General features: G+C 34.7%; 1 protein-coding gene across 1 annotated transcript; it reads right to left on the bottom strand.

The window, feature by feature from the left end:
* Positions 1 to 7,084: 7,084 nt before the first annotated feature.
* On the bottom strand, positions 7,085 to 21,310 carry LOC148946374 (uncharacterized). Its single transcript, XM_089097681.1, has 3 exons — positions 20,966 to 21,310; positions 15,732 to 16,580; positions 7,085 to 7,325 (listed from the first exon to the last, which is right to left on the bottom strand). The coding sequence occupies exons 1-3, from the start codon at positions 21,308 to 21,310 to the stop codon at positions 7,161 to 7,163; spliced, it is 1,359 nt and encodes a 452-aa protein (XP_088953807.1). The 3' UTR covers positions 7,085 to 7,160.
* Between the last annotated feature and the right edge of the window lie 5,785 nt (positions 21,311 to 27,095).

Here is a 27,095-nt window from a genome sequence, read left to right on the forward strand (position 1 = left end):
AAACTGTAGAAAACGGAATTTTGATACCAATAGATACATCAAAAGAATCCGATTTTAATGCTGACTTCAAATATATAAATTTCATCAAGTTTAGTCTTACTTATCAAAAGTCATGAGCCTGAGAAAATTTGGCTGATTTTCGAAAAAAGGGGAAAAGACCACCCCCTAAAAGTTATAGAACCCTAATGAAAATCACACCATCATATTCAGCGCATCAGAGAACCCTACTGCGGAAGTTTCAAGCTCCTATCTACAAAAATGTGGAATTTTCCATTTTTTGCCAGAAGAAAGATCACGGATGCGTGTTTATTTGTTTGTTTGTTTTTTGTTTTTTTTTTCCAGGGGTGATCGTATTGACCCAGTGGTCCTAGAATATCGTGGGAGGGCTCATTTGAACGAAAATTAAAAGTTCTAGTGCCCTTTTTAAGTGACCAAAAAAAAATGGAGGGCAACTAGGCCCCCTCCCACGCTCATTTTTTTCCCAAAGTCACCCGATCAAAATTTTGAGATATTCATTTTGTTCAGCATGGTCAAAAATATGATAACTATGTCTTTTAGGATGACTTAATCCCCCAAAGTCCCCGGGGAGGGCTGAAAGTTATGAACTTTACCCAATGTTAACATATAGTATTGGTTATGGGGAAGTATGCAGACGTTTTCAGGGGGGATTTTTTCTGTTAGTGGGGGGGGAGTGGTTAACGGGTTATGTCGGAGTATCATATCATGAAGGAAGTGTTCATGGGAGCAGGGACATTACTATGACGGGGGCGCCGGATTTCTCAGCATTATTTAAAAAAAGATCAGAAGTTATATAAAAAAAAAACAAGTTTTATAACTGAAAGTAAGGAGCAATATCAAAACTTAAAACGACAGAAAACATTACGTATATGATTGGGTTCATCCCCTAGTCAATACCTCGCTCTTTAAGCCAAAGATTATTTAGTACTTTCGTAAGAGCTATTTATTCTAATTAACGGCATTTGTGATTAACGGGTCATTTTTAAAGAATTGGAACAAAATTCGAACTTTAGCTTAAAGAGCAAGGTGTTGAATAGGGGGCGAACCCTTTAATATACGTACTAAAAATATAAGAATATAGAAGTTCGTTACGTAAGTTAATTCGTAAGTTACGTATATTTATTACTAATAAAAACGTTCGTAAATTAAATTAAACAGGTTTCGAGAAAGCCATTTAACCAAATAAAAGTAAAATTAATATTCAATTTTTGTTTAATTATTCATGTACGGTGAGCCAAAATCCAAACCTGCATTAATTCAAAAACGTTCAAAAATTAAATAAAAAAACAAGTTTTTTTAACTGAAAGTAAGGAACGACGTTAAAACTTAAAACGAACAGAAATTATTCCATATATAATATGAAAGGGACTGTCCCCTCCTCAACGCCTCGCTCTTTACGCTAAAGTTTGACTTTCTCCCAACTCAATTTTTTTTAAACAATGAAAACTTTAGCGCAAAGAGCGAGACGTTGAGGAGGGGACAGCCCCTTTCATATACGGAATAATTTCCGTTTGTTTTAAGTTTTAACGTCGTTCCTTACTTTCAGTTAAAAAACTTGTTTTCTTTTTTTTATTTAATCTCTATATAGCACCACGAAAGATATTTTGCCAATTTGATCAATGTTTTATACCGTCAGACTCAAAACTAAAGGGCATATCTATATTAGCAATTCTACAGGAGAACGGAAATAATGTTTCTGAAAATTTCCACGATAGTGATTTTTTAATCCATGAACGGTACTTAAATGATCTTTTTTGTTGATTCCAATTGGCACAAAGTGCTCATCTCAAAAATATGTAGCACCTCAAGTTATAATTACCATTCTCCATAAAGCACCATGAAAGAGATTTTGCCAATTTGAGCAATGTTTGAAAGGGCGTATCTGTGGTTTACAGATTTCATAGAAGAGCGATTTTTCTCCTTTTTTACGAGATAAATGGCTTATATGCAAAGTACTAATAGGTTTTTGTTGGATAAACTGGCTGGGAAAACAAAAAACGCTCATAATTCTCTCGAAAACTAGTAGCTTTTTAAATGTAATTTCGCCTTTTCAGATACGCCCAAGTGCATATTGTATATATATGTTACTGTGAATGTCCGAAATCTAGTTAATGCCGACATTCACCGGTGAATGTTCGAAATTCCTTTTTCTCTGCTTTGATTCAATTAGCTTTGCGAGTCAGCCTTTTCAGTCTTATGCAACCTATGATGGTAAAAGTTAAAGTTAGTTTAGATTAGGTGAAATTTGGTTCTAAGTATCAAAAATGGGTTAAAAACCTAACTTAAGCTAACCTAAACCAACCTAACCTCGTCTAACCAAACCTCATCTAATCTTGCCTCCAATCATCAAACCTTGCATTAAATTTGAAAAATTGGCTGGCAACGGTGACTATATCCAAGGAGAAAAAAAGGTATTTCGGACATTCACCGGAGATTGTCGACAATAACCAATTTACGGATATTCACCGTAACATATAGACTATTAGATATTATACTATAATAATTATATGCTCTTCAAAGAACAATCACACCAAGAAGTTCCTTTTCACACTGGCCTTCAGTTGTTATGTATGTGGTGTCTAAAATTCTGCCATTGTTTTAGAGTACTTTAGTTTTTTTTTTTCTCATTAGAAATTTTTCTGAAATATTTAGTGCACTCAAATTTAATTGTTTATATGGGTCCTTCAACATTTCTTTTTATGATAAACAATTGATTTATCTCATGTTTCCTTAAAATTAATTAGTGTTTAAAAGGATTTTAAAGAAACATAAAAATAGTTAGTACTTGAAAGATTTTAAATAAACATATTTTATTATTATAATATGACTGTCGATAACCTAGGCTTCATTATCATACTATAAAATTGATAACAGTATTATATTTTCAATCGACGTTTTAGATTTAAACGCCTGCAAATGTATTATTCCGGGTTCAATTGAGTTGGCAAGACATGGCTAGGTATAAAAATCTGGCTAGCTAAGGAATCTACGTGGCTAGCTAAAAAATCTACATGGCTAGCTAAAGAATCTACATGGCTAGCTAAAGACATAACTAGCTAAAGAATCTACGTGGCTAGAGTAACAATGCTAACCAAAGACATAGCTAGCTAAAGAATCTGACAAGCTAAACAATCTACATGTCTAGCTAAAAAATCTACATGACTAGCTAAAGACATGGTTGGCTAAAAAAATCTACATGGATAGCTAAACACATGACTGGTAAAGAATCTACTCGGCTAGCTAAAGAATCTACATGGCGAGCTAAAGACATGACTAGATAAAGAATATACATGGCTAGCTAAACAAGGCTAGCTATAACACATGACTAGGTAAAGAATCTACTTGGCTAGCTAAAGAATCTACATGACGAGCTAAAGACATGACTAGGTAAAGAATCTACATGGCTAGCTAAACAAGGCTAGCTAAAGACATAACTAGCTAAAGAATCTACATGGCTAGCGTAACAAGGCTAACCAAAGACATAGCTAGCTAAAGAATCTTGCTAGTCAAAGGATCTACATGGCTAGCTAAAAAATCTACATGACTAGCTAAAGACATGGTTGGCTAAAAAATCTACATGGATAGCTAAACACATGACTAGGTAAAGAATCTACTTGGCTAGCTAAAGAATCTACACGGCGAGCTAAAGGCATGACTAAGTAAAGAATATACATGGCTAGCTAAACAAGGCTAGCTATAACACATGACTAGGTAAAGAATCTACATGGCTAGCTAAACAAGGCTAGCTATAACACATGACTAGGTAAAGAATATACATGGCTAGCTAAACAAGGCTAGCTATAACACATGACTAGGTAAAGAATCTACATGGCTAGCTAAACAAGGCTAGCTATAACACATGACTAGGTAAAGAATCTACTTGACTAGCTAAACAAGGTTAGCTAAAGAATCTACGTGGCTAGCGTAACAATGCTAGCCAAAGACATGGTTAGCTAGAGAATCTACGTGGCTAGCCAAATAATCTACATGGCTGGTTAAACAAGAACGTTTTAGACCAATATGTAAAATACATAATTTTTATTTAATGATTTGTGTGGAATGATCACCGGCACTTCAATCCATATTGCTAGAGTACCAATCTAACATATCAACTGACACAAAAACAGGCATAAAAATACTGACAACAAATTTCAGCATCAGCGGTAATTGTCAATAGAAATCCGATCCTCATAATCAAATTGACAATAAAAAAGATTTTTGTTTCAGGTGAGTTCACGTCGCAACTACAAGACTGGAAATCGAAAAATCATTGATGATCGAGAAGAGTCTGTAATTAGTACTGAAGGATTCAGCATGTACATATCTGAAGGCTGAAATATTATTTTGATCTTTTCCTATTTACCTTGTTTATTTTTAGTAAATTAAAAGCCTGTACATATTAAATTATATCTTTGAATAGAACGAGAAAGCCATCGGTTATTTTGAATGACTTATATTTTTTTATATAAAATAGCAGCCAAAAGAAGGTGAGATAAGGGGAAAGGGGGATATAATCGTATTTAATATTCAAAATTTAAGAAGCGACAGTATTCCAGGGTTAAAATTAGATTTGAAAGACTGTTTTGCGATTTTCGAGAATTCCGTCGTTCATCTGTCAGTTAAAACTGCTTTTTTGGCATTAGATGATATCATTATTTTATTCAGTCGATCTGCGGTGGTGTTAGTAGAAGTCTTTTAAGACTCCGATAAATAAGTAGTTTGCCCAGCCCCCCCCCCCTAGATTATGAAAAATACCTTTGTTTTGCATTTCCACTAAAAAATCAAATCAACAAAAATACCCCCCTCTCCCTCTAGATTTTTCGAAAAATATATTAATGTATCTTCATTAAGAATCCTTGCCCCCTCCCCCACAGACGTTCATGAATTGGCCCCAATGCTCGGAAAATGTTACTATTTTGTCGTAAATGATCCCTTGACTCTCCCCTTTTGACTGTGGCAAATGGTTAAAACGTCCAAAAAGCCTAATTTTCCCAAAAAACAAACTCTGAAAAATTGTCATGGTTGTACGACCCAAAACAACCTCTTTACTAAGCTAACCAATGAAAGACAAAAGCAGCTTACTCCAAGAACCCTCGTAAGCTCCCAGCTAACTACAGAATTAAACAAGATTTTTTAGCCAAAGGGTTATCAATGTTTGAAACTGGTTAAGTGAAGAGACAGTGTCTTCGACATCAGCCAAAGTTGTCAAAAGGAGATTCGATAAACAATTAGAGGGGGAACCTTCAAGATAAGACTCGAACTGCCTGCCACTCATGTCTTGTAAATAGTCATAAACATAAGTATATATATATATATATATATATATATATATAATATATATATATATATATATATATATATATATATATATATATATATATATATATATATATATATATATATATATATATATATATATATATATATATATATATATAAGTGAGCAATAATTGCATATATGTGTATATAGTTCTCAAACAGGGCTCCAAAATTTTTTCGAGAAAATTGGTATCTTGGGATATTCTGGCATAAAAAACAATCTAGATAGGTTAGAAGACTGAGAAAATTCGTTAAGCACCTTAATTTTGTTTTTTTGCAAATGCCGTCATGTACTCTGTTAGTACATAATATAAGCATTTCTTATGACATCATATACGGTATCATATAAGTATTTTCTTACATGATGTTAGGCACAGCATAAATAAGATTGCTGAACTTCCAATGCAACAGTTATTTTTACAATATAATGTCTGTTTGAAGGCCCAAAAATTAAAATTCGCAGTTGCAGTTACTATAAATGATCATTCTTAGGAACCAACACCAACTATCAAACGTGATAAGATGTGAAATTCGATAACCAGGACCATCAATTGTGACAACACCAATACGGACAGCTCAAGCAATTGCTGAATTGTCTGAAGTAATCAAAATCCAATAACATGTCAAAAATGAAAATGAAGAGCAAAGACACGGGCGGTTAGAAGATATACAAAAACGACAATTAGAGCGAGCAAAAATAAAAATGACGAGCAAAGAAAAATGCAGTTAGAAGACATACGACATCGAGCAAGTGAACGAGTCAAAAAATGAAAATGAAGAGCAAAGATACACACGGTTTGAAGAAAAGTGGTGGCGTGTCAAAAATAAAAATGAAAAGACATGCGAAACCTAGCATGTCAGCAGGTCAAAAATGAATAGCAAAGACAAACGCGGTTAGAAGACAAGCGACACTGAACATGTGATCGAGTCAATGAAAATCAACCTGGACAGCGAGAATCAAAACGTGTCAAAATTGAAAATGATAGCTATGATGATTGGGTTTGAGATTTTGACAGGGATAAGGTCATCAATGCCTACCATACATCAATGCCTACCATACCTTTGAAAATCAAAGATATGGAATAGATAAATTGTTGGAAGAAAAAGAAGTTTTTGTCCCATTACCTGAACAAAATTGTCTGCGTTTAGACGACAAGCGACAGTGTGAATCTATATAGAAGCCTATCGCGTGCCGGGGCCCGGCGGCGAAGCTACCGGGCTCCCGGTACTATCTATATATATATATATATATATATATATATATATATATATATATATATATATATATATATATATATATATATATATATATATATATATATATATATATATATAAAAGTCCAGTGGATATTTTCCGTCACGCGACAATGCAAAATCAATCCAATCTTTAATCCCTTAAATCTGTCACAATCTACCTTAGTTCTGCCCTAGGAATGACCTATGGATGGATGATAGATAGGCTTATCTATCAACATGAAATGATATAATTTTTATACAATCCTAGAAGAGCTTATCCCAGATTTGTCTTTCAATTACTCGGACTATCTGTCTTGGCTTTTTCCACAATTAGCCATGTCTTGATGCCTACTGCAAAATACTTGATTTTAATTCAAAATATATGAATTATTACTGGATATTGTTTCGCACTGAGGTGCGAATTATGGTAATTAAAATCATACCGTCCTTTTGCAGCTTCATCGTAAGTTAGAAGATTGAGGAAAAACCCAATAATAGACTATGCAACACATAATTTTGAGTTTATAAAAAAAAACTATAATTACAAAAGAAGGACGAAAGAGAAAAGAAACAGAAAATAAATTTAATCAAATTTTCAAGTCCTCATCTAACCCTTTTTTGTAGACAGGTCCAAATTTCTTCATATATTTTCTAATAAAATCTTTGGCCTTTTGCTTCACAAGATCACTACAAACATAATCGTCAACGGTTCTGCAATGTTTCAACTCCTTCTGCATAACAAAGTGAGTGAACTGAAAAGAAAATTCAATAAAATAATATTTCATCACAAAAGAATCACAAAAGATATTAACTCAATTTCATATTGAATCCAAAGAAACCTAAATCTTTAATCAAATCCAGATATTAATACATCAATTCAAACTAACCCTTTTTCGAAGACCTGCTGGGCACAGTGGTGAAGCCATGGGGATGGAGTGGGGGAAATAGGGGGATGGAGTGGGGGAAAAGGGGGAGGAGTGGCATACGTCAATACTATGATCTTCTGATGTATAATAAAACAATATTTTATCACAAAAGAATCTGTCTATATTAAATCAATTTCATATTGAATCCAATGAAACTTAAATCGGTACTTACGTGTTATAGCGACCACACCAAAGAGGCGAAGTTAGGTTACTTTTGATAAAACATACCAAATTATGATGAAAATATAACACTTTAGCAACAAAATTATGGAAAATACAACAGAGAATTATGGCAAGCAGGCCTCCCAGAACGCATTATATTAAATACTTAACCTAACCATCTCTATATATCAAATATTTAATCAAAATATACCTACATAGTATTTTATCTGATTATCTCCGGGTGGACTCAGAAAACTAGTTTCATTACAGATCAAGAACAAACTGTGGTCGCTATGACACGTAAGTACATTTAGATCTTTAATTAAATCCAGATTTTAATAAATCCAATCAAACTAACCTTTTTTTGAAGACCTGCTGGGCACAGTGGCAAAGCCAGAGGGATAAGGGGGGACTGAGGGGGGTACCTAACTGAGGTTTTTCGTCAATAATATGATCTTTTGATGTCTTCAAAAGGGGGAGGCCAAAAACCAACATTGTCCCCGGGCAATAATACCCTTGCTACGCCTCATTCTGGGCAACGCTGTGCTGCCATTGGTAGTGGCACCGGTATTTGTTAATCACTATCATACTCCACTTGAAGTGCAACAACATCCCTTCAATTCAATTTTTTATATTATGCTATGTGGTTGCAACAACATTCATAAGCCTTGTGTAAGCCTTGCAGACCTGCCTTGAAAAAATATTTTACAAATCTCAAACACACTCACAAAATTTTCCACTTAAACGCATAAAAAAACACAAAAAGGAAAATATTTTACTTATAAAAATTCAAACCTACATCTAAAGTTTCATAGTACTGATATGAAACTTGTACCAATGAGAAAAAAAATAAAACCACAGAAGTTCCTCCATTTATGGCGCATAGGATGAAAAAATAATCTCTATTAAAACCACAGAAATTCCTCCATTTATGGCGCATAGGATATACGCAGATCTTTCGCAGGAATTTATCCGACAGATTCCCCTCCCCGTCGGCTCTGCGGCAGTCGAGATCAATCCACAGCACTACCCATTAGATTCAAACGAGCCTGAGAAGTGTTTGCTAACGCACTTTATTCGATTACCCATGAACTTGTTTCGTTATAAGTCTTTTAGCGAAGATAAAGAAAACTAAACCGAAATGCAAATAGTAATGTGCTTTGTATTAGCAAAGACGTATTTGTAAATCGACCTTTTCTGTATTCAAAGCTTTTCGATCAATATGAATTATGAATTGATCTATAAATCGATTTATGTTCAAAGCTAAATCGATTTATAAATCGATTATAAAATATAATTATCTATTATAAATTATAATCTATAAATCGATTATAATTAATTTATGTTTCTAAACAAAATGGTGATTTTAGTTACCACTAGTCATGTCAGCTTAATAAAAAAAAAAATCAATGAGGCAAGTGAGGTGGTAATGGGTGACACTTGATAAGAGGTTCCCTTTTGGAGGAAGGACACTTTGAAACAGGCGAGACATTTTTTTATGCTCTTTAAAAACTTTTTCTTTTAGCATGGAGGAATATTTTGGTTCCATCAATTTTGGCCAGTAAAATTATAGATCCAATTGTGGATTATACCAGTTCAGCGAACTTTTATCTTTTATAGAGTAACTGTGAATGGTTAATTTAAAAAAGAAAAAAAAGCGTCACACAGTGGAGTGGAAGTAGAAAAAGAAGAGACGTAGATTAAGGAGGTTAGTGCCAGTGAGATCAACTGAGGGACGGGATATTTACCCCTCCCCCCACCAACATTTCCGTACAATGAGAACAATGGTCAGTACGCCTAATCAGAATTTCTGCAAAACCAAAAAGGCTGGTCTAAGACTCTGAATCTAAGAATCTTTAGATACAGTTTTTTTTTTGTTCAATAAAAGCAAGTATTTATAAAGCCCCCGGCTGAGGCCCCTTATCTAAAACGCAAAGCATTAAACTGAGGTTCCCTAACACCGATAATGGGTCTCCAGTTTTCATTTTTTCCTGTTGATTTCCTTGCTTAAAGCAACTGTTTTATAACAAGATACGATTATTCAGTACTTCAAAATTATAAAACATTTTTCACATTACTAATAAAAAAAATGTGTAGCAAACACTGTGTCCTCCCCTCCTTCAGCTTAGTGACCGAAAGGCTGCAAGAATAGTGTATCTTCTTACTAAATATTATTAAACTAAAATTGCATTATCTTTGGTTTCTCCATTTTTTCTCTCTTCTCTAAAAAAAATCCATAGTTTCGCTTACTTTACCTAATGATTTTGATACCGACAAGTAATCAATGATGTTCTCACAAGCAAAATAACAGAAAACGGGCATTTCAGTCTTCTACTTGCCAGTTGCCGCAGTGTTGTGGCACCTTTCATTGCAAAATTGCGGTTTAGATCGTGATAAATACGTTTTTCAAGTTCCGCTTCACCTAACTACACATGAACATTATTTGACCGTTCAATTAAACATTCAGAATGTGTTTTTTGATTACCGTTTCACCTACCTCTACATAAACGTTCTTAACTAGCCTACACCAATAAAACCGTACAATTTCATGCAGGCCAAAAATATCTGGCTGAGCCTTTTTTTAAACTGAGGAGCTCGCGGGTTATTTTGATCGCATGACGATTATCACAGTTCGTGGTAACGAGCTGTAACTAAGGAGCGACCCGGCTCAATAGTAACCGAAACTCTAAAAAACGGAATCTTGATACCAATATTTACATTGAATCTTGAATTGAATTTTTATGTTGATTTCAAATATACAAGGTTTATCAAGTTTAGTCTTATCCATCAAAAGTTACGAGCATGAGACAATTTGGCCTTATTTCCAAAATAAGGGGAAAACAACCCTTAAAAGTCATAGAATCTTAATGAAAATCACAACATCCGATTCAGCATAGCAGAGATCCATCATGTAGAAGTTTCAAGTTCCTATCTGCAAAACTGTGGAATTTCGTATTTGTTTGCCAGAAGAAAGATCACGGATGCGTGTTTATTTGTTTTTTTTGTTTTGTTTTCTTCTTTCCCCCAGGGGTGATTGTATTGACCCAGTGGTCCTAGAATATCGGAGGAGAGCTCATTCGAATGAAAATTAAAAGTTCTATTGACCTTTTTAAGTGACCAAAAAATGGAGGGCAACTAGGCCCCCTCCTACGCTCATTTTTCCCAAAGTCATCCAATCAAAATTTTGAGATAGCCATTTTGTTCAGCATGGTCAAAAATATAGTAACTATATCTTTGAGAATGACTTAATCTCCCAATGTCCCCGAGCGGAAGGGCTGCAAGTTATGAACTCTGTCCAATGTTTACATACAGTAGTATTGGTTATTCAAGTATACAGACATTGCCAGGGGGATTTTTTTCTGGTAGTGGAGGGAGGGGTCGGGGGTTATGTGGGAGGATCTTTCCATGGGGAAAGGAACATTGCTATGAAGGGGGGCGCCAGATTTCCCGGCATTATTTGAAAAAACGATCAGAAATTAAATTAAAAAAAAAAAGTTTTTCAACTAAAAGTAAGGAGTAACAACAAAACTTAAAACGAACAGAGATTGTTACGTATATGACTGGGTTCGCCCCCTAGTCAATACCTCGCTCTTTACGTTAAAAGGGGCAGTCCCTTCCTCAACGCCTCGCTCTTTACGCTAAAGTTTGACTCTGTCTTACAACTTTATTTTTTAAAACAATAACAAACTTTAGCGTAAAGAGCAAGGCGTTGAGGAGGGGGCCGCCCCTTTCATATATGGAATAATTTTGTTTGTTTTAAGTTTTAATGTCGCTCCTTACTTTCAGTATTTTTTTTTTTAAATAATCCATTCGTTGGAAGAGAGCTGTAGTTCATAGTCAGTTTACTCACTTCGGAATAGATGTTTGAAGTTCCGACACACTTCCGAAGGAACGTCCTTTACTATGGCAACAAAAATAGGTTAGTTCACAGAGGCAGAAATATCAGACTAAGTATTTTTGATCAGCAAAGGAGATATTGGCTTATTTTGACCTTGGGCTGATAGATATCCTCGTACTTTAAAATATGAGGTACCCTTCTAATGAGTGAGTGTGGCCGCTTTCACTTTCCGATGCATCCCTATTGGGCATAGATTACAAGGAAGGATTACTTATAATTACTTTTACTAATAATTTTGCTTTTCTATAATATTTAACACTTTTCTAATGCTCGTTTTCCAAAATAAGTAACAAAAGACATATAATATTTAGAAGAGAAAAATCGTTTAGAAACAAAATTAGATGAGCTCTATAAGCTAAACAGTCAAGAAAAGAAGACAATATTCATAATGACAATAATGTATAGGTCATCTGATGGAAAAGCCGTTCATGTTTTATTGTTTTCACTTTTCATATTTTTCTCACGAAAAATATTGTCTAGATTTCGGTACTCTCTGTCCCTGAGTATGAAGCTGTCAGTCACAAATCCTTCTGTCAAGAGAAACCTAATGTATAGGAAAACTTTTCAGGGATAACCCCCCCCCCCCCCCTGAGAAAAAGGGCTCCATGAAAAAATGTTGCCCCGTTAAGCTCGAAACTTAAATTAGAGTCTGTGGATTATGGGAACCCAAATGCAGAAGGAAAAACAGAAAAAAAAACTGGTCCCCACAAAACGGGACAGAAATGGGCCCATAAAAGAACAAAAAAGTTTATGCGGTGATATGTATTGCAATGTTATGAATATAAAAAGTTGTCATAGATTTGAACTTAAATGTAACCGTAAACATATTCAGAACGGAACCATAGACAAGGAAACGTAGCCATATAGAAACCAACTACTATGAAAAGCCGCATATAAAAGGGATTTCCATTCCAAATGGAAAACATAGAGCCTTTCCATTCTAAATGAAAAATATATACTATATATATATATATATATATATATATATATATATATATATATATATATATATATATATATATATATATATATATATATATATATATATATATAAACATAGAGATATATAGAAACCAACTACTATAAGAAAGGCGCTCCCATATAAAAGGGAATACCATTCCAAATGGAAAAGGTTAGGGAACCAACGACATTCTTGAACACTAAAATAATGGGGAAAAATAGAGCTCCGTTTCTGGAAAACCAGAAAACAAGATTTGGCTTCTCATATAGTATGGGAGTGCTTTGTTCTTAGAATATTTAAGGATGCCACTTCCTAAAATTCACTTCCCAGTTCCTTGTAATTTTTAATCCGTGAAATGAGTCAAGGTATAGAATACTTTAGATTTTTCGACGACAGCAAATCTATTCTTTTTTTCATTTAATTCTTTCATTACATTTCTCTTCTCTTTCGAATCTTGTGCATACATTTCAACTCACTACTTCACGATTTTTTCAACTTTTTTATTAAAAGAAAAATTGACTTTTAAAGAAAAGTTCTACGACAATTCTAACTTTTCAGCGGTGTATTCAGATCGAAGAATACATACGAATGAGATGATAAGTCCTTTCCCTACTTTCCAAATTGTAATGATTTTAGCCATTTTCTCCTTAACAACTTTTATATATTTTCGCCATTTTATCACTATTTTTGTGAGCTGTCCTCTCTTTAATCCCTGCAGACTTGTTTGATCTGGTACTAGATAAGTGCGTGTTTTCATGGCCTAAGGAAAAAAAAATTGAGCATTCTAACCCCTTTTTTAGCGAGTCCTAAATGTAAAGCCGAATATAGGATTTCTGCTGGCTATATTAGTTTTACAGCTGACTGCTTAGTTTTTAGCAAGGTTCAATTTTAATTTATCTTGTAATATAATATAAATTTACCTTGTAGCATTTTAATTTCAAATTATATATTAGTTTAATAATATTAATTGACTGTTATTTTATAAATTGATTATTAAAATTTAATTACATATATAATTGCAATTTAAGTTATAATTAAGTATATACATAATATAATGAATTATGTACTTAATCATAATTTATTTACAAACTTTTGAATTTATCTTGTAACATACAAATTAGATAGTAAAATAAAGCAATTTATAAGACGAAGGAACAATTAAATTCAGACCATTACTGATTATATCCCTGAACAAGTATTAAAAAAAACTGGAAAGGAACTAAAATGAGGGAGCTATGAAAACAAAAATAAGGACAATACTAACAAGAATAAGTAACAGGGAAATATTATATATATATATATATATATATATATATATATATATATATATATATATATATATATATATATTAACGGAAAGCAGGTCGTCCCCGTCTGGGGTGGGAGGACGTCATAAAGAAAGATTTAAAGGAAATGGGAGCTTCGTGGGCGGGTGTAAAAAGGAGGCTTTGAATAGATTGGGGTGGAGGAGGAGCGTGCGTAGCTGTGTTGGCCTCAGGCGGATTGGTGCTGCAATGAGTTGTTAGTAGTAGTAGTAGTATATATATATATATATATATATATATATATATATATATATATATATATATATATATATATATATATATATATATATATATATATATAAATTTTATACATTATATTATATTTTATTGTTATTAAATCAAAATATTCTTGTAATAAAAATATCATAATTACACTATTTTTTTGTCTTTAATATTATAACTATTTTGGTGATTCAAAAAGGGGACATACTAGATTTTGAAGAAAAAAGTTGCTTGTGTCTTAAAATACTAAAAACGATATGGAAAAACAGCCAATCATTAAACCGTTCAGAGTCTATGAACGTGGGCTACACAACTTATTTAGACTAGAGTTTATATCACGCCTCCAGTGTTTCACAATTTTCATAGACCCAAAATAGATACAAAAGAAAAGATAATAAACCAAAAACACTTAGTCAAACAAGATCTATATGATATCTTTTGACAAAATTTAGCAAAGGGGTTGGGAATTTTGCATTGCAGCCTTACGGAATTACTTATTTTCAGAAAGAGGGGGACAACAGAAAAAACAAATTTGATAATTTGAATAAGAGGTGCCGGAAAAACTTAGGTTTACGGGGGGGAGGGGATACTGTACACATAAGAAAAATAATTGCACAAATAATTGCACAAGCACGAGAATAGCACCAAAAAAAATGAAAAAAAAAGAAACACAATAAATATACTGTTTGAAAAGGAAATACCATGGGTGCATGGGCACCGATATGGGGGGAAGAGGGGGCTCCAGCCCCCCTCCCCTGGCTGAATTATGCTGCCTTATATTTTATATTTTTGCTTTGAGATTTCTATTATACAGCATTGGAAGTGCCGATTAGACCATCTACCCAACCCCCAAAAATCAGCTTATGGGCGCCAATGCATGGGTGTCCATTGATTCGTTTATTATAAGCTTCAATGCATCTGCTAAGGGCAACATTAGGGTCTATATTACCATATCTCCTATTGGCCCAAGAATTACTTGCGCAAGGTGGGAGGCCGAGGAGATACTTAGCATATCGGCAGTAAAATCACCAGAGTCATGTTGCTTCCGTTGCCAAGAAGGTACACCAAAAAAACGCAAGGTACAAAAAGTTTGGAAGCGCATATGCGCATATGCGTTATACAGTTGTAGCTAGTTTAGCTACAGTTTCTGACTCTTCAGCGTTAAACTTGAGATTTATATTTGAATATTCTCTACTCAAAAAAAAAAAATTCTCAATCGCCAAGACCGTTTGACTGGGGTTGAAGACATCATCCGCATAAGCAATAACATATACACCAATCCCTTCTAAAATACAAGTGGAAACTGCTTGAGACTGTGCGTCCTGAATACGGTTAATTAAACGCGATTGGGGATGTAGGGGTACCTTGCCTTACTCCACGGCGAACAGGTACGACTATCTCTGTAATCATTCCGTCAGGTAATATGACAATGACGATTATATGAGTATACTTATCATACAAAGTATACCTATAATACAATTACTGACCCCGCGTTACGCTTGAATTATCGAATCAAAATACTATTGAATCAATAGTGCGGACAAGTCCATATATGAGCATCTTTTGAGCAATTTCGGTATCAAAACTCCATTGTTTTAACTATATAGGGACTATACTGTTTTAACTATATCTGCGACCGCAAATAAATACAAAAAAATTCAAACCTTTCTTGCAAGATGTTTGAAATCGTCACTAGAAGTTATCCTTGCATATTTAGCATCTGACCTCATAAATGGATTCAATGTTGAAATAACCAAATTAGATATATTTTTACGAAATTCTTCTTTAATCCTTTTCCCTTTTTCATTTTCAAAGTCAAGCCTTTCCTTTTTATGCTTTTGTGGTTCTGTTTCTTCCTTTATTGGTTGAGTGTTTTCAGGAGCATCCTCTACAACCGGAAGGTCGACAGTTTTGACGTCAGACAACTCTGGTTCTGGCTTTTCTTCTTGAACAATTTCAGGAACATCTTTAGTTTCTTCAGTTAAGATATTCACTTCTTTTGTTTCTTCTACTAGTTCCTCTTTAGGTGTTTCACTCATTATTTCTGTTTCTTCAATTTTCACACTTTCGTTATTGTCTACTTTTGCTTCGACTGGACTCGGTATTTCTGGCATTTCATTATCAACGCTTGGTTCAATTTCTTCTTTGTCGTCTAGCTTTGACTGTTCAGCAGTTCCATAGACAGAAGATTCTAATTTTTCTCTTATACGCTTTCGAAGCTCCTCAGATTGCATTGCCCTTCTTTTGGCCATTTCTTCTTGTTTTATTTTCTGTCTCATCTTTCTTTCTTTCAACTTCTTTTCTTTATATGACAACTTTTTTAAAGTTGCTTTATACTTGGCCTTTAGCTTCTCTTTTTCTTTACGAATTCTGTCTCGCGCCTTTTCTGGGTCCTTCTCTGTATCAACTTCACCAGGCCTTTTCACTATTTTTTCTTTCATCATATGTCTTCTATAGGCTTGGGCCGATTCTTTATTCAAGTATGGATTCCTTGGCTCATTTTCATCTCGGGGCTAAAAGGAAATTATGTGTTAAAATCATAAGAACTTTATTGCATATAATGACACTCTAAAAAAGTTATCAAAAAAAAGAGAAAGAGAGAAAGAAGGAAAAAGAGAACGAGAAAAAAAGGGGGGAAAGAGGAAGGAGAGAGAGAGAGAGAAAACAAATAGCAATATAAAGGGATATTTATACAAGGTAAATCAAAACACTCGGAAATATTGTCGTTTTTACCTCCAGAACCCATCAGACAATTTTATTAGGGTTATGCATATATATGTAACTATGACGTTATAGACACAGATAATCATTTGTCCATAAGCTCATGAAAAGTTAGAAAATTGCTGTTTCAGAAACACTGGTGCTATCATAACAGAATATATATAATATTCCTATACTGGTTATTTCTATACTCCTACACTAAATTTCTAAATTCCTATATATTCCTATATTCATATACTATTACGTTGCTAAACTATACTAGATTCATGTCAAAATGCTTTGAAAAAAATTATGCTTCTGTATGTTGTCCTCTTAAATGCACATAGAAAAGAAATAGAGGATAACCCAATCCTTAATTTAGGTAAAAAACAAAGTCTCCCCTATGAAAATCTGAAGAATGTGTTACAGCCAGGAGTAGGTTTTGGGGTGTCTTGACAGGGCAATAATATACATCAGAAAGAGATATTGTTGATTACTTAACAAGGGGTGTGTAAGCCTCCATGATTATTGGCGTCTCGAACTCTGTCCCTTCTCCTAAAAAAATATGACACTGTTTAAATATTATCCGATACTTTATATACTTAGTATCTTTTGTATTTATTTTTCATTTATTTTTATTTAATTAATTATCTTTTATTTGTTTATTTTTTATATTTACTTTTTCACTAATATTTTTTTTTGGAATCTGACAACAACAACAAAAATTATTTCGACACTGAAAAAAAAATTATTGCATCAATTCTTCTTTTCATTTTCGACAGTAAAATAAAAAACTTGTGTTAATTTTATTCTTAAAAAATCATAGATAAAAGCAAGAAATACTACGTACAGATGAAAGCATCGATAGAAGCAAATAATATATATATATATATATATATATATATATATATATATATATATATATATATATATATATATATATATATATATATATATATATATATATATAAGAATTTTCATCGAGGATTGTGATAAAAAATATTAGAATTCTTTACACTTTCCTAGTTGTTGTTTTTTTTTTACAAATTACTTTCGTTTTGGTAATATATTTTAGAGCAAAATCAAGTGTTAGATATCAGGGGCGTAATTCGCTATGGGACAGGGGCCAATTTCCCCTCCCAGACCCCAGTTTGCCCCCCCCCCCAAGGCCTCGGTTTGAACTAAGATAAGCCTGTATATTTTAAGCATCCACAGAAACGGGTCAGTTTTCTTTAGTACATCTTAACCTTTATGGTACTATATGGCTGATTTTTCAGTTCTCACTGTCGTTTTTGTTCGGAAACATTGGATCTAACTTTGCCCCCCCCCCAAGATATTGACGAAATTAGTAGCTTCTTTCATAATTGTGAAAATGTGAACAATTTCCTTTTGATACTAAATTCCTAAAAGATTAAATGCCGGGGTAGACAAATTACATCATGAGATCTTTATTAATAAATGCTCAAATATTTCTAGATTTCAAACATAAAAAATATGCCCCAGGCAAAGAACACGGCTCAATGGTCTGAGTAAACCAAGGCTAGGAGTAAGTTTCTATATTTAACCGGAATTTTATTATTTTTTTTTGCCAGTACGGAGCCCATACACATTTCAGGTGGGAAAAAATCGCAAAATATTCATTGTACCGAGGAGGTACAACTTTTGTGGCTTTTGAAAATCGATGCTTCCAGCAGCATATGCCAGAAATCAAAATTTTGGGAATTTACATTTAAATCACTTGAGCATCCAAGCCCTATTTATAAGTAGAATGGGAAGACTTCTATAAAAAAAAATTGTCTATGAATATAAAGCACCAGGCACATATACCGAAACGCTTTTGGGGTTTGGAGAAAGACTTAAGTGATGAAAAAAAAAAAAAGACTATTTGGCAAATATCCCAGAATATCGAAAAACTGCGGGATATCGATGAGAGCATTAAATTTTAGGTATAAGAACCATTCACACGAGAGGGAGCCTTCGGACAGATCCCCCCTATATTCCTGACATTTTCAGAATCACTCCAATTATTTTTCATATGCTCAATTTTTTCTGCTTTTCGTACATTTTGTGTGCTATTTTTTTAGCCCCCCCCCCCCCCGAAACAAATCCTGCGGATGCACCTACTAGGAGTACATCATTTGGAAGCATCATAGATTAATAAAAACTAGTTTAAGCCCCAAGAGGCCACGAAGTAGTACTGGATATCTGCACAGAGAGGATTTTTGACAGTCTATCCTCCTTTTTTGGGAAATATCGAACATTGTAACATGGATGCTACGACTATTATGTAACACCCCGCGGTTCAGAAAAAAAATCGAATGCACCCCTCCCTTCTCCCAGGCTGTGCGCATGGGCACCCATAGACTGAATTTTAGGGGGGGGGGGGCTTACCTGGTCTAATCGGCAATTTCACTGATCTGTAATTGAAATTTCAAGACAAAATATCATTGGCAGCGCTATAGCGCTGCCTAAGTAAAGAGCGATGTGGGCATAATAAATTGTTATTTTTAGACCAGGGAACTTCTTATAGGAAGAAATGCCATAGGAACTTCAAAAGAGCTCATGGAGGGCAACCAGCTCCCCCTCCCCCACGTCCATCACTTCCCCAGACACATCCAATCAAAATTTTTGAGATGGCCCTTTTGTTCAGTGTAGTCTTAAGGTTTGGAAATTATGACTTTGAGAATGACAATCCCCCCCCCCACACACACACACACAACCCTCAGAGCAAGGGTTGTAAGTTATGCCCTGTGGGGATATAAGGTTTTTGAAAGAAAGGGTGGTCGTATAAACCTCCGAAGGGGCTCATTTGACTGGTAATCCGAAGTTCTACTGGTCTTTTTAAAAGTCAAAAGTGATTGGAGGTCATGCAGCTCCCCCCCCCATACACCAATAATTTCTCCAAACACATTCAATCATAATTTTTGAGATAGCCATTTTGTTCAGTGTAGTTGAAGGGTCCAGAAATTACATCTTTGAGGACAACCCCCCCCCCCAATATAGCCCCCAGGTGAAGCGTTGTAAGTTACGCCCTGGAGACATATGTTTTTTTTATAGAAATGGTGGTCGCATAAACTTCAAAGAGGGCTCATTGGATTGGTAATCAGAAGTTGTAGTACTCTTTTTAAGAGTCAAAGTGATCAGAAGGCAAATAGGCCCCCCGCCACACAAACACACGTCGTATTTTCTAGAAACGCATGTAATAGAAATTTTAAGATGGTCATTTGTTGTCGTAGAAACTTCGAAAAGGGCTCAGTCGGTTGGTAATTGAAAGGGCTAGTATCTTCTTTAATAGTGGTAACCATCCCCCCGCGCCCATCATTTCCCCAAACACTTCCTGTCAAAATTTCGAGATAGTTATTTTGTTTGACGTAGTTTAAAAGTCCAAAATTTATGTCTTTGAGGATGAGAACCCCCTCACAGTCCTCAGGGCAAGAGTTGTACGGTAAGCCCCGAGGGCATTTAAGGTTTTTATGGGAATGGTGGTCGTATTAACTTCAGAGGGGGCTCTTTGGATTAGAAATTGGAAGTTGAAGGACCATTTTTAAGAGTCAAACTTATCGGAGGGCAGCTATACCCCCCCACGTCATATTTTTCCCCCAATATATCCGATAGACATTTTAAGATAGCCGTTTGTTCAAAAGTAGTCAAAAGATCTCATAACACGGCCTTTGGGGTTGACACAACCCCAAAAGAATGGGGATAAGAGTTGTAAGTTATGCCCCGGGGGGATGTAAGGTTTTTATGAAGAGGTGGTCTTGTAAACTTTAGAGGAGACTCATTTGATTGAAAATGCATACTTCTAGTTCTATTTTAAAAGTCAAGTGTGATGGAGAGAAAATACCCCCCCCCGCTCCTTGATATCCTTTTTTCCCCAAACGCATTCGATTAAAATTGTGATACACCCATTTTGTATCCAATAGTCCAAAGAGAATACAACTCTGTCTTCAGTAATCAAATATAAGAAATATTTAGGCGGACGTTGAACTAAATCAAAACAAACTATGAGCATGTGAACTTTGAAAAAGTTGACAAAGCAATAATAATAATAATAATAATAATTTAATTACCCACCATCTACAAAAAGATTATAGTGGAGCACAACAAAAAAGAAAAAGGAAACCAACTTTAAAAAAAAAAAATAAAGATAAGAAACTCAAACAAATGCAGATGAAAAACGACGTCTCATCAATCTGACTTTGAACACTGAATTGTCCCGAATGGTCGACCATTGCTTGGATGGCTCCGGAAGTCCATATTTTTCCAGTCGAGAATTCCGGTATCGCTTGGATATATACAGTAAAAACTTTGCATACTTATAGTAGCACTTTCGGATTTTTTCACAGTCTCTCACTGTGAGCACATAGGATACACTGGCAAGGTAGATTACGTGTGGCTGGCAAGCTGAACTATAAATTGAGGCTAGATATTTTCTAGAGTAGCGTCCGCGATTCGGCACTACAGACCCGTAAGCACGTTTAATGGCGGTGGTTGTTTGCTTGACGATGGATTGCCTAGTTTTACCGATCGTTTCTGCAATCATGATACCCAGATATCGTAGTCAGACACTGCAGGGACTGCATGATTGCCGAAGGTCCCAGATCCCCTTTTAGGTGCGTTGAAGGTTAAAAACTCGCACTTCTCTATATTAATAGAGAGCCCGATAGAAAGAAAGTCACTGTGGAGTCGACTCAGGTTATCTTGTAAGTCAGCTTTCGATCTACTGAACAGAAGGACGTCGTCAGCGTATGCAAGGTAAAACAGGTCGGTACTGTGAAGTAAAAGGGAGGGCGAGATCTGGTCCAGGATCTTGGAAATCGCATGTTTGAAACTGAGAGGACTAAGAACGCTCCCTTGCCTCAAGCCTCTATTGATTTTGGCGGGATCTGATGTTCTATCTTTCCATTTGGCAGAAACTATTGAATTTTCGTACCAGAATTTCAATGTTTTCACTATGCTCGCATGTGGTTGACGCTGTCGAACGCTTTTGAAATATCTATAGTAAACATATTGAGAGGCGACTTGTTTCTCTCTGAGTCCACAAGTACGTTAGCAAGAAGGCGATGAGCCTCTGGACAACCGAGACCTTTCTGGAATCCAAGTTGATTATTTCCGAAATCTCCAGTATCCAGCTCGGAGAAGATCACATACTCAAACACTTTGCTCAGGATGCAAGAGACTGTTATGGGTCTGTAAGATTTACAGTCATTGGGATCTTTTCCTTTCTTGGCGATAGAAGTGATGACTCCTGTCAGGAAAATTTTTGGTAAAAAACCCCCGGTGATACACATCTGGAAGATAAGCTAAAGGAGGGAATAGAAACTTTCTGGTAAGTGCTTGAAATATTTTGTTGGGAGACCGTCACCATTAGTCCCATTTTTTCATTTGGAAAGTGCCTTTTTGACCATGATTTTGATCTTTTCCAGGGATATGGGAACAACACAGCGCTGTCCCGAGAAGCGCGCAAGCCAGCTGGTGACTTCCTTTTCATACTGGTTGGTTATGGCAAGATTATTTTCCAAACACATCTAGTCAAAATTTTGAGAAAACTATTTTGTTCAGCATAGTAGAACGGTCAGCAACTATGTCTTTAGGGATATTGGGCATGTAAAACCCCCACAATTATGCCAAACTAAGTATTCCTATAAAAAAAAACGAAAAGATATAAAATATTACTTTTTTTTCATGAAAATGACTTTGTCCAAAAAAACTGTTTCCACAAAACAAGCTTTTCAAAGAAAAATAAAGAGCTTCATTAAGCCAAAAAAGGACAGAAATGAATTCAAGTAATCATCCAAGCGTAAAACTACCATAAATCACTATCAATAAATAAATGAAACTCGAAATGAACAGAAATTAGAATAAATAGCGGAGTCAAACTCGAAACGAGCAAAAATTAACATTGGCAGGGCTGATAACCCCCATGTTTCTCAAGACCAGAAAATAATTTGCGCTTTACTAAAAACAAAATATGTTTAAATGTTTTCACTTTTTTTTACTTATACAAGTAAAAAACTTTTTTTACTCACATTTCTTACCCATTTTTTATTTTAAGGAATAAATATCAGTATAGGTATATTAAACTGACAATCCACGGTCTTTTTTTAAAATTTAAAATTTTAAAATAAAGCCTAAGTTATGTTCTGGTCTTGAGAAGGCATGGAGATTGTCAGCCCTAATAATGTTAATTTTTGCTCGTTTTGAGTTTGACTCGGCTATTTATTGTAATTTCTGTTCGTTTTGAGTTTCAGTTAATTGTTGATAGTGATTTGTGGTAGTTTTACGCTTGGGAGATTATATGACTTTATTTCTGCCCATTTTTGGCTTAATAGAGCTCTTTACTTTCCATTGAAAACTTATTCTTTGGAAAGTTTATTTTTAATTAATACGAATATATGACAACATCATTCAGCCAGGGGGGGGGGGGGCTAGCACTCCCCTTGCCCCCCTTATGGGCGCCCATGGCTGTGTGCAATCATATCACTGTCGATTTAATTATTGTTTTAATTTAAGTAGTCTTTAACCACTTTACCATAAAACAGTTAAAGTATTTCATGCCTTACCTCTCGACCGACCAAATCCGCTAGGAAGTGTTGAAATCCATCTTTTTAGATTTCATCCCGACTTTTTTCATTGTCAAAAGGAAAATAAAAGGCGAGCCGGAGCCAATCAATGGAGTTTTTTTTTTTTTTTTTTTTTTTTTTTTTTTTTTTTTTTTTTTTTTGAGGGGCAAAAACATCGTTCGTCATTATCAGCGGTTTTTAATTGGACAACGACAGAAGAAAAATTCCTGAAGACTTGAAGTTCTTGAATTCTTGAAAAATTCTTGAATGTCTTCCCTGAAGTTTACAAATTTTCTAAAGCCCTCTCACCTTATGCAGAAATTTTTCCCACCTACTAAATAGGCTAGCGAACAGATAGCAACAAAAAAAATAAATTTTTTCGTTATTTTTTCAATAACATAAAATGTAATTTAATCATATAAAATATATTACAATAATTAAAGAAAAAAAAATATCACCAGAAAATCATAATTCACTGATCCCCACAAAGGCTCTGCGGCCTGAACAGGAGGGAGAATACAAATACTAGTCAAACAATAGCTAATAAATAAAGAACAATAAATTCTAAAACTGGCTGATTGAAATAATTATTGAACGTCGCTGAAAAGACAACTTCACAGACTGATCAGTTCCAATTACTAGAAATTAGAATATTTTACATTATCTTCTACTTTTTTTATATACGGGCGAAATCGAAAATCAGCAGCACTAGAATAAAATTGAAAAGGGACTTTTTAAGAATAGATGGAAATCTGTTGGCAAGGTTCACAAGGTTCGAATAGAAATCATTTTCCTAAAAGGACTTTCATGTCAATTTGGAGGGATAAAACTTATTTCTCTTTGAATCAAAGAGAAATATGCTGAGGAGGAAAAAAAATTATTTGAAGATATAATTCTGTCTGAAGCTCATATGCTGCTCAAGGATTAGGAAAATTTGAGCGATAAATAAAAAAACAAAAAATTGATAAAAATTCAACAGGCTTAGGGTTTTAGGTTCATAGTATTTGTCTGTTCATTATCATTATTTTTGTTTCTGCTTTTTATTACTGTAGAAGGGTTGACGAGAAATCAGTCATAGTTTGTATTTCGGTTAGGTGATTTATTAATTTTTCTGTTTTTTTTTTTTAAATGTTTAATTTTTTATTTTTTCTTCTTTTTTTCTTTTTGGTGTTATTGTTAACTTATTTGTTAAAAAATATAAGTACCCGCGTCATGGCAAGCTCTTCTTTTTATGTTGCGGCGGCTATTAGTGGTATTGCGGCGGCTATTAGTGGCTATTTATGTGGTATTGTTTGTAGTAAATTATTCTTCAACTTTTTTTGTCTAAAAGATGCAATACGTTTCGACTTCTTTTTTCTTGTACAGTTCATGTTCAACGCTTTAAAAAGCAGAGATTGCTAGACACATACACCGAGGGTGAGTCTACTGGAAAGGGGGTGTGCCTTGCTGAAATTTTGCGATTTTTATATTTTGTATGTCTTTTGATTTTAAACCAGCATCATCCCTACATTTTATTGACATAACTCCCACAGAACTTCGATCATTTGGCATCACCCACTACGATTATTTGGCATTACTCGTACACCGAACTATTTGATTATACAGGCTCAACATTCAATGTATTTCTTTACAATAAAGGGAACTAAGTTTCACCATTGTGTTATTATTTGTGCGCCTTCTTTTGTGCCACATATTAGTCCACATTCCAGATTTTAGCCTTATGAGGAGTACATTAGTAATTGATTTTCTTCAACAAATTTAAATTCTAAAGTCAATTCAGTAAAAAACCTAGGAAACTTGAAAAAAATTTCCCTCGAGAAACTTAAAACCCACTTTTAATGGTTTGTGTCATTTTTATGGCATATTGAATTAATACTACTATTACTAAAAAGTACCGGGAGCGAGGTGGCTTCGCCGCTGGCCCCCGGCAGGGCTACGCGACAGGTATATACTGATTCTAATTGTCACTTGTCATCTAACCACAGATAATATGAACTTCTTGATGTCATGGCGTTACCATAGGTTCGATACAACCACCTAGATCAGTTTTGTGTCCAAAAATGTCAATATAACAGTTTTGGGGAAAATGCCAATTTTTAGGCCGGCCCCGGTACTTGGCAGGCGGCAGGCCTATATATTGAATATCGTTGTCGCTTGTCTTCTAACTGCATATAATGTGATAAAAGCACCCTGGCAAAAATACTTAAAAGGCATGTAATTCTCACAAAAAGATGTTATAAACAAAACACACAGTTGCTCGTTTAAAGGAGTATTCATAATTCTTTTGTTCTAAATCATGAGATGTCAAATAAGCAGTAACAATTGAGTTAAGAAAGTCTGACGTGAATTAAACTCCTTCCTGTTAATACAGCATAGAATCATTCATTTTAAAAGATTTGTTTTCCTCTGGAACTCGTTGTGATTCTCATTGTTGCTTCTATTCTAACCACAGATTTCATTTACAATTTGATGTATTTGTTGATACTGATTGTCAAATGCCTTCTAGCCGCAGATCAAGCTTCCACTTCATTTTCGTACATCATTACCTCAGACTTCTTTCCATGCCTTTTACTTTAGCTGTTCGGATTAATTCAAAATCATGTTTTAAAATACCTATGCCCTCTGAAACATCTGAAATACGCATTCGCATAATCATCGCTTTATTCTTTAGTTTCAAGTAATAGGGTGGCAAAACAGCAATTTCAGTTGAATTAAGAACTTCTGTCGTGAATTCAATCCCCCTTCCTACTTAACACGATCCTTATTCAATCATAATTTTTCTGAAATATCTGAACTCCGCAATAGCATAATTGTCGTGTTAAACTTTAGTTTTAAGTCGCATTTTCGTTTGCAATCTAATGCGATTTTCTGCTGTTTCTTGTTCCATGTCTTTTTCCTTAGCTGTTCAGAGTCATTTGTCATTTTGTGTAATTTTGCATGTGTCATAGATACTTAATATTAATTCCCCCTTCTATCCTTTACAGACGCTAAAATAACACGTTCCTTATTCAATTGTAAGTTTCTTCAAAACAGTTTGTCATCTTGTGTAATTTTGCATGCATCATAGATACTAAAAATGATGCAACCACTCCTGGGGCGGAAATAATGTAATTTATGCACTTGAAATCTGCTCATAAATATGACATTACTCATATGAATTTTTCTAAAAATAAGGCTCTACACGAAATTTCTCAAACCCCTGTCCTATCTAAATCCTTTTTCAGGCCAAAAAATGCCAGGGTGCCAATTTTCATAAAAAAAAATATGGAGCCGTTTTCGAGAAAAAAATATGTACGTAAAACATATTTAGTATATATGTTTTGAAAAACATGTCAAAAATATATACGTAAACATAGAGAGTAGATAACAATTCACCGCAGCACCAAGCCGCCTGCGGCTAACATAGCTGTGCAACCTACTCCTCCATCCCAATCCATTCAAAGTTTCCCTCGTTACACCCTCTCAAGAAGTTTCATTCTGTAAATCCTTTCTAATGACTTCTTCCCACCCCTTTCGGGGACGGCCAGTCTTCGTTTGGCCCTTGATGATTGGCCGAAAAGAACGATCTTTGGCAATCTGTCATCCTTTATAAGCAGAACGTGTTCCAGCCTCTGATCTCACACTAGAACGTGATCTCAGCCTTCCTCTGATTAGCCGTAGAACGAAAGATTGAACGACATTTTTCCTACAGCTTACTGTTTGAAATACAGTCGGTCAGACGGGTACCCAAAAAAATCCGTAGAAAACATGCAACAAAGTTCTTCT

The sequence above is a fragment of the Artemia sp. Qi Xiang Cuo genome, chromosome 12 (genome assembly GCF_049724085.1).
Source record: "Artemia sp. Qi Xiang Cuo chromosome 12, ASM4972408v1, whole genome shotgun sequence".
NCBI classification, from domain to species: Eukaryota; Metazoa; Arthropoda; class Branchiopoda; order Anostraca; family Artemiidae; genus Artemia; species Artemia sp. Qi Xiang Cuo.